Source organism: Stegostoma tigrinum, chromosome 8, assembly GCF_030684315.1.
Source record: "Stegostoma tigrinum isolate sSteTig4 chromosome 8, sSteTig4.hap1, whole genome shotgun sequence".
Taxonomy (NCBI): Eukaryota; Metazoa; Chordata; class Chondrichthyes; order Orectolobiformes; family Stegostomatidae; genus Stegostoma; species Stegostoma tigrinum.
The window spans coordinates 99,516,950-99,530,715 of NC_081361.1; the positions used below are offsets into that span (position 1 = coordinate 99,516,950).

The 13,766-nt window shown below is 42.2% G+C and overlaps 1 protein-coding gene across 1 annotated transcript in view; it reads right to left on the minus strand.

Annotated features, from left to right (window-relative positions):
- syde2 (synapse defective 1, Rho GTPase, homolog 2 (C. elegans)) overlaps positions 1-13,766 on the minus strand; it is a 183,483-nt gene that overhangs the window by 10,433 nt on the left and 159,284 nt on the right. Inside the window, exon 6 of the mRNA XM_048540040.2 lies at positions 9,367-9,598. Coding sequence (XP_048395997.2) covers positions 9,367-9,598 — 232 coding nt within the window. The remainder of the gene's footprint in view (positions 1-9,366; positions 9,599-13,766) is intronic.

The following is a 13,766-nucleotide window of genomic DNA, read 5'->3' on the forward strand; positions in this document are numbered from 1 at the left end:
TGTTCAAGAAGGGCAGTAGGGATGACCCAGGTAATTATAGACCTGTGAGCCTCACGTCTGTTGTAGGAAAAGTTTTAGAAAGGATTATCAGAGATAGGATTTATAATCATCTCGTAAGCAACAATTTGATTGGAGATAGTCAGCATGGATTCATCCAGGCCAGGTCGTGTCTCACAAACCTCATGGAGTTTTTTGAGAAGGTGACCAAGCATGCGGATGAGGGAAGGGTAGTTGACGTAGTGTACATGGACTTCAGTAAAGCCTTTGATAAGGTTCCACATGGTAGGCTATTGGAGAAAATACAGAGGCACGGGATTGAGGGAGATTTAGCAGTTTAGATTAGAAACTGGCTTTCTGTAAGAAGGCAACGAGTGGTGGTTGATGGAAAATATTCAGCCTGGAGTCAGGTCACTAGTGGTGTGCCTCAAGGATCTGTTTTGGGACCACTGCTGTTTGACATTTTTATAAATGACTTGGGCGTAGGCATAGGTGGATGGGTTAGTAAGTTTGCAGATGATACTAAAGTCGGTGGAGTGGTGGACAGTGTGGAAGAATGTTGCAGGGAGACTTGGATAAATTGCAGAATTGTGCCAAAAGGTGGCAAATGGAGTTTACTCTGGACAAACGTGAGGTGATTCACTTTGGGAAGAATAATACGAAGGCAGAATATCAGGTCAATGGAAAGATTCTTGGTAGTGTGGATGTGCAGAGGGATCTTGGTGTCCTTGTATATAGTTCCCTGAAAGTTGCCACCCAGGTTGATAATGCTATTAAGGCGGCTTACGGTGTGTTAGGTTTTGTTGGTAGAGAGATTGAGTTCCGGAGCCATGATGTCATGCTCTAACTGTACAAAATGTTAGTGCGGCCTCGTTTGGAATATTGCGTGCAGTTCAGGTCGCCCCATTACAGGAAGGATGTGGAAACATTGGAAAAGGTGCAGAGGAGATTTACCAGGACGTTGCCTGGTCTGGAGCGCAGGCCCTATTAAGAAAAGCTGAGGGGCTTGGGTCTGTTCTCATTGGAGAGAAGGAGGCTAAGAGGGGATTTAATAGAGACATTCAAGATGATCAGAGGATTAGACAGGGTGGACAGTGAGAGTCTTTTTCCGAGGAATATGATGTCAGCTTGTACAAGGGGGCATAGCTACAAATTGAGGGGTGATAGATTTAAGACAGATCTCAGAGGCAGGTTCTTTACTCAGAGAGTGGTAAGGGCACAGAACGCCTTTCCTGCCAATGTAGTTAACTCAGCCACATTAGGGGCATTTAAACAGTCCTTGGATAAGCATATGGATAATGATGGGATAGTGTAGGGGGAGGGGGTTAGATTAGTTAACAGTTCGGCGCAACATCGAGGGCCAAAGGGCCTGTTTTGCACTGTATTGTTCTATGTTCTATGATGCTGCTTGGCCTGCTGTGATCATCCAGCTCTACACCTTGTTATCTCTGAATAGGTGCTGACCTGACAAACCTTTCTGATGTGACTACCCACCCAACCCACCAGGTCGAGCAGGAATTTAGACTTGAAGACATGTAATTTCAATCAAACCTAAAAACGTTATCATGTAAAATTGCAGCAGAAGCTTCGAAAAGCATTTTCTACTTCTATTCTTCATTTATTACACTGGCATCATTCAAAGCAAAGTTTTCACTCTCTTCAGAGTAGGCACATTGTAATATGCACTATGCACTATCTACAAGATTATCCCCTACTTGCCATGCCTCCTTCAACATAGCTATGGAGAAGGAGAGGATTAGGCAGAATGGGAGGATATTTAATTGGGGAAGAGGAAACTATGATGCGATTAGACATGAGTTAGGAAGCATGGACTGGGAGCAGTTGTTCCATGGTAAGGGAACTATAGACATGTGGAGACGGTTTAAGGAACAGTTGTTGGGAGTGATGAGTAAATATGTCCCTCTGAGACAGGCAAGAAGGGGTAAGATTAAGGAACCTTGGATGACGAGAGCGGTGGAGCTTCTAGTGAAAAGGAAGAAGGTAGCTTACATAAGGTGGAGGAAGCTAGGGTCAAGTTCAGCTAGAGAGGATTACATGCAGGCAAGGAAGGAGCTCAAAAATGGTCTGAGGAGAGCCAGGAGGGGGCACGAGAAAGGCTTGGCAGAAGGAATCCGGGAAAACACAAAGGCATTTTACACTTATGTGAGGAATAAGAGAATGGTCAAAGAAAGAGTAGGGCCGATCAGGGATAGCATAGGGAACTTGTGTGTGGAGTCTGAGGAGGTAGGGGAAGCCCTAAATGAGTTTTTTGCTTCTGTCTTTACGAAAGAAACCAACTTTGTAGTGAATGAAACCTTTGAAGAGCAGGTGTGCATGCTGGAATGGATAGAGATAGACGAAGCTGATGTGCTGAAAATTTTGTCAAACATTAAGATTGACAAGTCGCCAGGCCCGGATCAGATTTGTCCTCGGCTGCTTTGGGAAGCGAGAAATGCAATTGCTTCGCCACTTGCGAAGATCTTTGCATCCTCGCTCTCCACTGGAGTCGTACCTGAGGACTGGAGAGAGGCAAATGTAATTCCTCTCTTCAAGAAAGGAAATAGGGAAATCCCCGGCAATTATAGACCGGTAAGTCTCACGTCTGTCGTCTGCAAGGCGTTAGAAAGGATTCTGAGGGATAAGATTTATGACCATCTGGAAGAGTATGGCTTGATCAAATACAGTCAACACGGCTTTGTGAGGGGTAGGTCATGCCTTACAAACCTTATCGAGTTTTTTGAGGATGTGACTAGAAAGGTTGATGAGGGTCGAGCTGTGGATGTGGTGTATATGGACTTCAGTAAGGCATTTGATAAGGTTCCCCATGGTAGGCTCATTCAGAAGGTCAGGAGGAATGGGATACAGGGGAACTTAGCTGCTTGGATACAGAATTGGCTGGCCAACAGAAGACAGCGAGTGGTAGTAGAAGGAAAATATTCTGCCTGGAAGTCAGTGGTGAGTGGAGTTCCACAGGGCTCTGTCCTTGGGCCTCTACTGTTTGTAATTTTTATTAATGACTTGGACGAGGGAATTGAAGGATGGGTCAGCAAGTTTGCAGACGACACAAAGGTCAGAGGTGTCGTTGACAGTGTAGAGGGCTGTTGTAGGCTGCAGCGGGACATTGACAGGATGCAGAGATGGGCTGAGAGGTGGCAGATGGAGTTCAACCTGGATAAATGCGAGGTGATGCATTTTGGAAGGTCGAATTTGAAAGCTGAGTACAGGATTAAGGATAGGATTCTTGGCAGCGTGGAGCAACAGAGGGATCTTGGTGTGCAGATACATAGATCCCTTAAAATGGCCACCCAAGTGGACAGGGTTGTTAAGAAAGCATATGGTGTTTTGGCTTTCATTAACAGGGGGATTGAGTTTAAGAGTCGTGAGATCTTGTTGCAGCTCTATAAAACTTTGGTTAGACCGCACTTGGAATACTGCGTCCAGTTCTGGGCGCCCTATTATAGGAAAGATGTGGATGCTTTGGAGAGGGTTCAGAGGAGGTTTACCAGGATGCTGCCTGGACTGGAGGGCTTATCTTATGAAGAGAGGTTGACTGAGCTCGGTCTCTTTTCATTGGAGAAAAGGAGGAGGAGAGGGGACCTAATTGAGGTATACAAGATAATGAGAGGCATAGATAGAGTTGATAGCCAGAGACTATTTCCCAGGGCAGAAATGGCTAGCACGAGGGGTCATAGTTTTAAGCTGGTTGGTGGAAAGTATAGAGGGGATGTCAGAGGCGGGTTCTTTATACAGAGAGTTGTGAGAGCATGGAATGCGTTGCCAGCAGCAGTTGTGGAAGCAAGGTCATTGGGGTCATTTAAGAGACTGCTGGACATGTATATGGTCACAGAAATTTGAGGGTGCATACATGAGGATCAATGGTCGGCACAACATTGTGGGCTGAAGGGCCTGTTCTGTGCTGTACTGTTCTATGTTCTATGTTCTATGTTCTAACAGCACCTTCCAAAGACACGACCTCTATCACCTATAAACAGGACAGTAGCAGCAACATGGAATCATCATCATCATCTGAAAATGTCCCTTCAAGCCACAAGCTATCCTGACTTGAAATTTTATCACTGGTATTTTATTTTTGCTGTGTCAAATTCCCTTCTTAATCATAAAGCGGATGTACAATCAATTGGCCTGCATCAATATGTCTATATATATTGCATTACCTATGGTGGTAGAGATCCCCGTCACATTCTCAAGAGTAATTAGTGATGGCAAGTAAGTAGTGGCCTCTCCAGCAACATATCCCACAAACAAATAAAACTAAAAATCCTTGACATTGACAAAATCATTGAGGTTCACAGTCTTGAGAAGAATATGCTGCTGAGCATTTTATTTTGCTGAAAATCTTCTGAATATGATGCTTGGCTACACTTCACCGATTAGCATTGTCCATATGAATGTCCATCTGTGCATTCTGGACTTAATTAACTGGGGCTTGGGGCAAAAAGAACAAATGCCTGTAATGCTTTGAAAGAGAAATAACTATTGGCAGCTGTTATTGTTGCAGACTGAGATTAACAGCACATTAATAGGAAGCAATAAACAGTTGTATTTAGTGGTTTTATTACTGCCATTCTAAGGTTCATTTCAGTTTCACAGTCCATGAGTTGAAAACATTTCTATTTAAAACAAAACACTTGGCCAAGGGAGATAGGGTTTCCAAACATGACAGCAGTTAGCTATTATGAAGGAGTTAAAACTACTGTATATTAAAGTTAGTGTTTGGCTCATCTTGTGTGAGCAAAGGATTAATATAACTATTTTTCTTCTTGGGTAAATGTTGACAAAGGCAAGGCTGTCTTTATCTTCCAAGGATAAAGTTTGAGCAATTTGATTCTTTTCACCACATTTTGTGATGGTATGGGGTCTTTATTGGGTAGACTTAATAGAGGAAGGGAAATTTTGGGAGAGTGAAACCAGACATGTTGTAGATTCACTTTATATTCTGGCACTGATACCTAACTCATACTTGAAGTGATGGGACCAAAATTGCACATATTATTGCAAAAAGTTAAGGAACTAAAAACTCAGTGTAACCATCAAATAAAAATAAAGTAGAATCACAAAGAATTGTGTAAGATTGTGTTAGATAATTTAAGCATAGTTTTTACAAAATTATTCACATAAACTTCTTCCGTACAGTCTCCAATGCATTCATATCCTTCCTATACTATGATACCCAAAACTCTAGTTGAGGGCTAACCAGCGTAGTTCATCAAAACATCCGGTCTCGTGCACTCTGTGCCATTATTTCTGAAGCCAAGAATACTGTATGTTTTATCAACAGCACTCTATCTGCTCAGCAACCTTTAATGAGTTATGCCGACATATATCTCTTTGCTCCTGCACACCCTTTAGTACAGCATTCTTTCTAGAAACATTGAAAATAAGACCAGGGGTAGGCCATTCAGCCTTTCGAGCCTGCTCAATCATTCAATATGATCATGGCTAATTATCAACTCAGTTTCCTGTTCCCGGTTTCTCTCCGTATCCTTTGATCCCTTTAGCCCTAACAAATATATCTAACACCTTTCTGAAAACATTCAATATTCTGGCCTCAACCACCTTCTGTGGCAGAGAATTCTACTGGCTCACCACTCTCTGGGTCAAGAAATTTCTCATCACCTAAATCCTAAATGGCCTACCCCATATCCTTAAAGTGTGAGATAACAAGATGTAGAGCTGGATGATCACAACAGGCCAAGCAGCATCAGAGGAGCAGGAAGGCTGACGTTTTGGGCTTAGACCCTTCTTCAGAAATGGGGAAGGGAAGGGGGTTCTGAAATAAATGGGGAGAGAGGGGGAGGCGGATAGAAGATGGACAGAGGAGAAGATAGGCGGAGAGAAAGACAGGCAGGTCAAAGAGGCGGGGATGGAGGCAGTAAAGGTGAGTGTAGGTGGGGAGTTATGGAGGAGATAGGTCCGTACAGGGAGAATGGACAGGTCAAGGTGGCGGGATGAGGTTAGTAGGTAGGAGATGGGGGTGGGGCTTGAGGTGGGAGGAGGGACAGGTTAGGGAGACGGGGACAAGCTGGGCTGGTTTTGGGATGTGGTTGCAGGAAGGGAGATTTTGAAGCTTGTGAAGTCCACATTGATACCATTGGGCTGCAGGGTTCCCAAGCGGAATAGGAGCTGCTGTTCCTGCAACCTTCGGGTCGCATCGTTGTGGCAGTGCAGGAGGCCCAGGATGGGCATATTGTCTGAGGAATGGGAGGGGTGTTGAAATGGTTCACGACTGGGAGGTGCAGTTGTTTATTGTGAGCCAAGCGGAGGTGTTCTACGAAGCATTCCCCAAGCCCCCTCTCCCTATTTATTTCAGAACCCCCTTCCCCTCCCCCATTTCTGAAGAAGGGACTAGGCCCGAAACGTCAGCCTTCCTGCTCCTCTGATGCTGCTTGGCCTGCTGTGTTCGTCCAGCTCCACACCTTGTTATCTCAGATTCTCCAGTATCTGCAGTTCCTACTATCTCAAACATCCTTAAAGTGTGACTCTGAATCTGGACTCCAGTCACTGGGAACATTTGTTCCTGCATTAACTCTGTCTAGTCCTGTAGAATTCTACAGGTCTCCATATTGTCTCCCCTTCATTTTTCTAAACTCCCGTGAATATAGTCCTAACAATCCAATCTTTCTCCATATGTCAGTACTGCCATTCCAGGAATCAGTCTGGTCAACTTTCACTAGACCCCAACCTTAGTCAGAAAGTCCTTTCTTAGGTAAGGACTCTAAAACTACACACAACTCTTTAGGTGTGATCTTGCCAAGCCCCCATATAGTTGCAGCAAGACATACACCCCAGCTCATGTAATCGAATCCTCTCGCTATGAAGGCTGATATACCATTTGCCTTCCTCACCACCTACTGTACCTGCATGCTTATCTTCTGTGATTGGTGAGTCAGGACACCTGGGTCGTGTTGCACCTCCCCTTTCCCAATCTATTGCCATTCAGACACTAATCTGCCTTCCTGTTTCTGCCAACAACGCAGATAGCCTCACATTTACCTGCATCATACTTCATCTGCCATGCATTTGCCCACTCACTCAACTTGTGAAAAATCACACTGAATCATCTCTACATCTGCGTCACAATTCATCCTCCCATACATCTTTGTGTCATCCTCAAACTTGGAAATATTAAATTTAGTTCCCTCATCTAAACCATTAGTATATATTGTAAATAGCTGGGATCCAAGCCAGGGACCTCTTACAGTACCCACCGCTTGCCATTTGGAAAATTACCATTAACTCTAGTTTTCTGTTTCCTGTCTCCTCACTTGGTCTCTACCTATGTCAGTACCCTACCCCCCACTAATTTAAATTTACATGCTAATCTCTTAAATGGAACATAATCGAAGGCCTTCTAAAAGTCCAAGTAAAACACATCCATTGGATTCTTCTGATCAAATCTACTCGCTGCATCCTCGAAAAAATCTGGTGGATTGTCAAGTAAGATTTTCCTTGCGTAAACTAATGTTGACTCCATCTGATCATATAACTGTTTTCCAAGTGCTCCGTTATTAAATCCTTTTTTTAAATGGACTCTAGCACTTTCCCTGTAATCAATGGCAGACTAGCCTTTTTGTAATTCCTTGCTTTCTCCCCATCTCCTTTCCAAAAAAAAAAGTGAGGTTTCATTTGCTATCCTCCAACCCACAGGAACTATTCCTGAGTGTTCAGAATCATAAACGATGACTGCTTGCATCCACTATTTCTAGGGCCAATTCCTTAACTATTCTGAAGTTAGATTATCAGGTGCTAGGGACTTATTAGCCTTTAATCCTATCAATTACCCCAACACCATTTCCCTACTAATACCAATTTCCTTCAGCTCCACCCCTTTCTAGGCCTCAAGTTCCCCCAACATTTTTGGGACATTGTTTGCATGCTCCTTTGTGAAGACAATAACCCAAATAGAGGCACACAGTGGTTAGCAGTGCTACCTCACAGGGCCAAGTACCCAGGTTTGATTCCACCCTCTGGGAACTGTCTGTGAAGAGTTTGTACATCCTTCCCATATCTGTGTGGGTTTCCTCCCACAATCCAAAGATGCGTAGGTTATGTGGATTGGCCATGTTGAAAATTGCCCCATCATGTCCAGGGATGCTCAATTAGCTGGGTTAGTCATGGTAAAAACCACATGCAGGATTTACAGGGATGGGGTGGGATGCTCTTCGAAGGGTCGGTTCAGACTCAATGAACCATATGACCTCTTTCTGAACTACAGGGAATCTATGGTCCTAAATAAGTATTTAATTAGTCTGCCATCTTTGTTGTCCATTATTAACTTTCCCTGTTTGATGCAAGAGTCCTCCATTTGTCTTCTCTTCCCATATCTATAGAAACTTTTACAAGCAGTTAATATGTTACGCACAAGCTTAATCTCTATGCTATTCTCCCTTTCTTAATTAATCCCTTCGTCCTCCTTTGCTGAAATCTAAACAAAATATGTGTCCACATTGTTAGTGGCCCATTTGTTCCATGACCCATCAATTTCCTAGACTCTTGTGTGACTGTATGAAATACCTTTGAAGATATTTTCCAATCAAACTGTTCTGAGATTTAGTCACACACGTCTCTGATGCAGATAGGCATTGAGCCTAGGCCTCCTGATTCAGAAGTAGGGACACTACCATTGTGCCAAAGAGTTCTCTTATATTTGGTATTGTTTTTAATGTTCGTAATGGTCTCATTGGTTAAAAAAAATGACACTAAGCAAACTGATTCAAACTAATTAATTTCAGATGTGGAAGGAGTGGTCTTGTCATAAGTGGGCGTTACAATGACAGGGCTGGAGCAAGCAAGAAATAGCCAGTTTTACACTCACTGTGCTCATCCAGTCATTGTTAAATAAAGGTAAAACCTGGCCTTGCTGTTATTATCTGCCTCCCGGACAGCCTGCCAACACTTCTTTTGCACAATGAAGTAGGATCACTTGGGTAAGGCATTGGAGAATGTCAGTTGATTGGAACAGAACAGGATGAAAACACAACTAGTACTTGACTATTTCTTAAGGCTGTTTTTGCTGACACTCAGGTACATGCCCAGTAGCTGCAAAATAATTGATTTTAATCTAAAAATCTTAAAAGCACCCAAAACTGTAAAAAAAATTCCATCAATGCCTTGTAATACCATACTCTGATGTAAATACCAAAGTTCAAACAGTTAGCTTTCTGCATTATTTTGTGATAAGACTCTGTACTACAATACTTAGTAATTCCAAGTTGTAGTATAGTACTGATAGAGATCAGAAGATGGTATCTTCACAGAACATAGCTAAGCTACTTTGTTTTTCAAGGCATTGTTTGTTCAGAAAGGATTGTTGCAGTAACACAAAAGGCAGTGACAAATTTCTCTTACCTGGCCAAAGCTGAAGTAGATAATGTAACACTTCTATATGTTTCTTGAAGTCCAGCGCACTGGCCAATTCTTCAGAGTCTGTAAAAACCCTATGGCAATGGCTGGAAGTCTCCTGATGCTGACTTAAAAGTACAGGCCCAAAACATACAGCCAAGTTCTGGCAGGTCATCTTATTTACCTCATGGTATGAAGCTACAAGTTTCAGGTGATCTAGCAGCATCTTCAGGGTTGCCTAAGACAGAAAGTAAACAGGATGAGCAATGTACTACTGAAGAAAAGCAAAAATCCTGGTATAACAAAAAAAGGTTATGGTTGAAAGGTTTGAGAACAGAACAGCAAACTGATGTTCTGAATAATAGTGCAGACACTCATATATGCTTGGTGGAGTTACAGCATTGCTTCAATCTCACCATTCAGGATTTAGAAGGGCCCTAAATATTGCACACCACTCACTGATAAAGACCAACTTCATTCAGTAAATACCTTCTATGTTGCAGGCAATTGTAAGACTACCCTCAAAGTGGGCCTGTGATGGCACAAGCTACTGATTGTTGCAATGGAAAACTCAAAATGGACCCCCATAGCTACTTACTAAATAAAAGACAGCATGTTTATCCTGATTTAACATGATGGGTTTCACACTTCTAATCACGTGTACACAAAAACTTCTAACCTAGCTTTTTGGAAGCTTAAGCATCCCCAGAAAATGCAAGAAATGGATGCTATTCGATGTAAATCTAGGAGAATGAATTTAATATAGTGTAAGCTTTTACAAAATACCTCATGAATGCATTTAGAAACTAGAAATTCAAAAGAAAAACATACAAGTAGAAATAATATATTTATCATGTAAAAAACCTGAAAGAACTGTGGATGTTGGAAATCAGAAACAAACAGAAATTGATGGAAAAGATCAGCAGGTTTGGTATCATCTGTGGAGAGAAATGAGGGCTAACATTTTGGGGGTTTTTAAAATTCATTTATGGGATATGGGCCTCGCTGGCTAGAGCAGCATTTATTGCCCATCCCTAATTGCCCAGAGGGCACCACATTGCTGTGGGTCTGGAGTCACACGTATGCCAGACCAGGTAAGGATGGCAGATTTCCTTCCCTAAAGAACATTAGCGAAGCAGAGGAGTGTTAGCTGGCAACCAGCAATGGATCCATGGTCATCATTAGACTCTCAATTCCAGATCATTAAATTTAAATTCCATCATCTGCCATGGTGGAATTCAAACCCGGGTCTCCAGAACATTACCTGGGTCTCTGGATTAATAGTCTAGCGATAATACCACTAGACCATCGCCTACCCTTCAGAACCATTCTGAAGAAGGGTCACTAGACCCGTAACGTTAACTCTGATTTCCCTCCACAGGCGCTGCCAGACCTGCTTAGATTTTTCAGCAATTTCTGTTTTTGTTTGTAATACATTTGTGAACTATTTCTGAAACCTATGCAGAATAGTTTCAAGCCAAGTAACCTTTTAAGTTAAATATGAAATAAAATCTCCATTCTGCAATCATAAAAAAGTCCTCAGTAAGAACAAAGTTTCGAGACACTCTGTATTACCTTTCTCATAAGTACTTTAATAAGTATTTTTATATGCATATGAAAGGAGGACAGCTGCATGACAGAAGCCATCAGCAATAACTATTTAATGCTCTGCAACAGACTTCCTTTATAAGGCTCCCAAGTATATCTCAGCCTCTAATATAAAAAGCCACTGTGAGCTTTCACAAAGAGATAGTCACTATTAGACAGCATCCACAGCTTTTGAAGTCAGTTTCTTAAAAGGAAGTCCACTGTAAGTCCAAACACACGGAAGTCATTCTCAGAATTGGCAATCTCTGACCGCATTTATTTCTAGTACTTCTAATTTTAGCAGATTGGGTTAAATAAATTGTGCAACTTTGCATTTAGCCAGTTAAAATCACTGTATAAAGAAGAAAGACTTTCAAATTTGAGCAGGAATGGAAGTTGTCTGCAATACTCAAATTCCCCATCACAGATAGTTATCACACTCAATTTTAGATTATTGCCGGCATCTAAAGAATGCAAAAGGAACAAAGCCAGCGATAAGAATGTTTGCATTGCGCCAATGTAAAGCACATCAATAATATGGCATGATGGCACTGCAAATATACTTCAGAGCTCCTGGATTCAATCACAGCACAGCCTGAACTGCAAACTAGATGGCTCGTGCTTCAGGACTGCAGTTTGGTACAAGAAATTCTCTGAACTCAAAACCTTCTTTTTAAGTTTTGAAATATGAATCACTGTTATTCAAAAACCAAAAAATCTTATAACTGCTAATTAAACGTTTCAGCTTCTCATCAATCCTTGTCCACAATTCAAACGAAAAATAATCAAACAAAATGGAGCTAAAGAGCACAAAGGATTTTTACAGATAAGTTACTAGTTGTACAATTACTTCACAGGCTCCGTAAAATATTGTTGGAAATAGTCTACTATTTGTAATGGATAATAAACATTTGGAGCAGGACAGCAACTGAAACAGGACGAAACTCTCAACTGAAATCCCCAGTAGAGTTAAACCAGGAGTGATCACAAAACCTGAAAAGAAATCACAAAGTCAGCTACATGCGTAGATAGAGGATTGCTTAAGTGACTGGAACACAGCACCATCATCCATCCATAACTAACCAATGCAAAAGGAGCTGCAGGGATTTTGTTTTGCTCTCTGTAATTCTGCACTGCCCTGTCATCCCCATCTCTTTCCAGTTTCTGACACAGTCCACCTTCCAGATCCTCTCCAATCTGGAGAACACTTCTTTTCTCAAGTTTCCCTACCCACTGTCGTCAACACCATATTGTTTCCAATGGTTGCACCATACCTCCGACTTCAGCGTCTTCACTTCTGCTTAAAAGTTGACTTTCCAGTGAATAAATCCATTGGCTCCTTGCTCTGTTCACCAGATTCTAAAGACCCTCTGTCAGTGCAACAATTCAAAACCTGTAATCATCTTCCCAGCAGTCTTATTGAAAGCTTAGCTTTCACATCCATAAAGTGCTATGCTCCATGCCAAGGATTTTGTAAGTTGCCTTTTCAAGTCCAGGCCATCATCAGATACCTTCCATACTACACCCAAATGACGGGTTGTACAGCAGATAATTTTTAACCACATTTTGATTTCAATGTTGCTATACCAATTTGTACTTCAAACCAGCGTCTACAGGAAAACAACACATACGGACCAAATACTGAACTACAGGAGCAATCATCCCAACACCCACAAACGAAGCTGCATTAGAACACTATTTCAATTAGCCACCACACACTGCAGCACAGAGGAACTACGCAGAGCAGAGGAAAATCACCTATACAGCATATTCAAAATGAACGGGTACCCAATGAACACGGTCCGCCAATTTCTCAACAACAAACCCAAACAAACAGACAAAACGGGCCCAGAAACCATAACCACTCTCCCCTACTTTAAAGACGTTTCCGAAATGACTGCCAGACTACTCAGGGTACATCAAGGTAGCCCACAAACCCACCAACACACTAAAACAGCAGCTAATGAACTTAAAAGACCCTTTACAGGCGACAAGCAAAACGAACGTCATCTAAAAAATACCTTGCAAGAACTGTGACAAACACTACATTGGGCAAACAGGCAGAAAGTTAGCCACCAGGATACATGAACATCAACTAGCCACAAAAAGACATGACCCACTATCACTAGTATCCTTACACACAGATGAGGAAGGACACCACTTTGATTGGGACAACACATCCATCCTAGGACAAGCCAAACAGAGACACGCACGAGAATTCCTAGAAGCATGGCATTCCAAACGGAACTCCATCAACAAACACATTGGCTCCAAATCAATCTACCATCCTCTGAGAAAAAGAACAGGAAATGACATCACCAATGCAGGAAATGACATCACCAATCCAAGGAAACCTAAACAGATAAATAGAAAGCGGGACATAACACGAGCGCTTCATCGGAGGCTCACTGATGACGTTACCTAGAATGGTGACGACATGTCTGAAAACTAACCTTCCAGCTCAGCGAGCAAACTCACATCCAGCTACCAATTTGTGGTCACGTGCAATGCCAGAAATTGAAACTGATTTACATTCAAAATGGTTGCAAGCTGAGGCGTCACTGTTCTCAGCACAGAATGTCAAGCCTGCCCCATCACAGTGTAGGACAGGAATTGCAAAGATTTTGAGATGGAGGCGATGGCTAAGTGGTATTATCGATGGACTGTTAATCCAGAGACCCACATAATGTTCTAGGGGCTTGGGTTCGAATCTCGCCATGATAGATGGTGTTATTTGAATTAAATTAAATATCTGGAATTAAGAATCTAATGATGACCACGAATTCATTGTTGATTGGTTTTTCTCACAATCTGGTTCA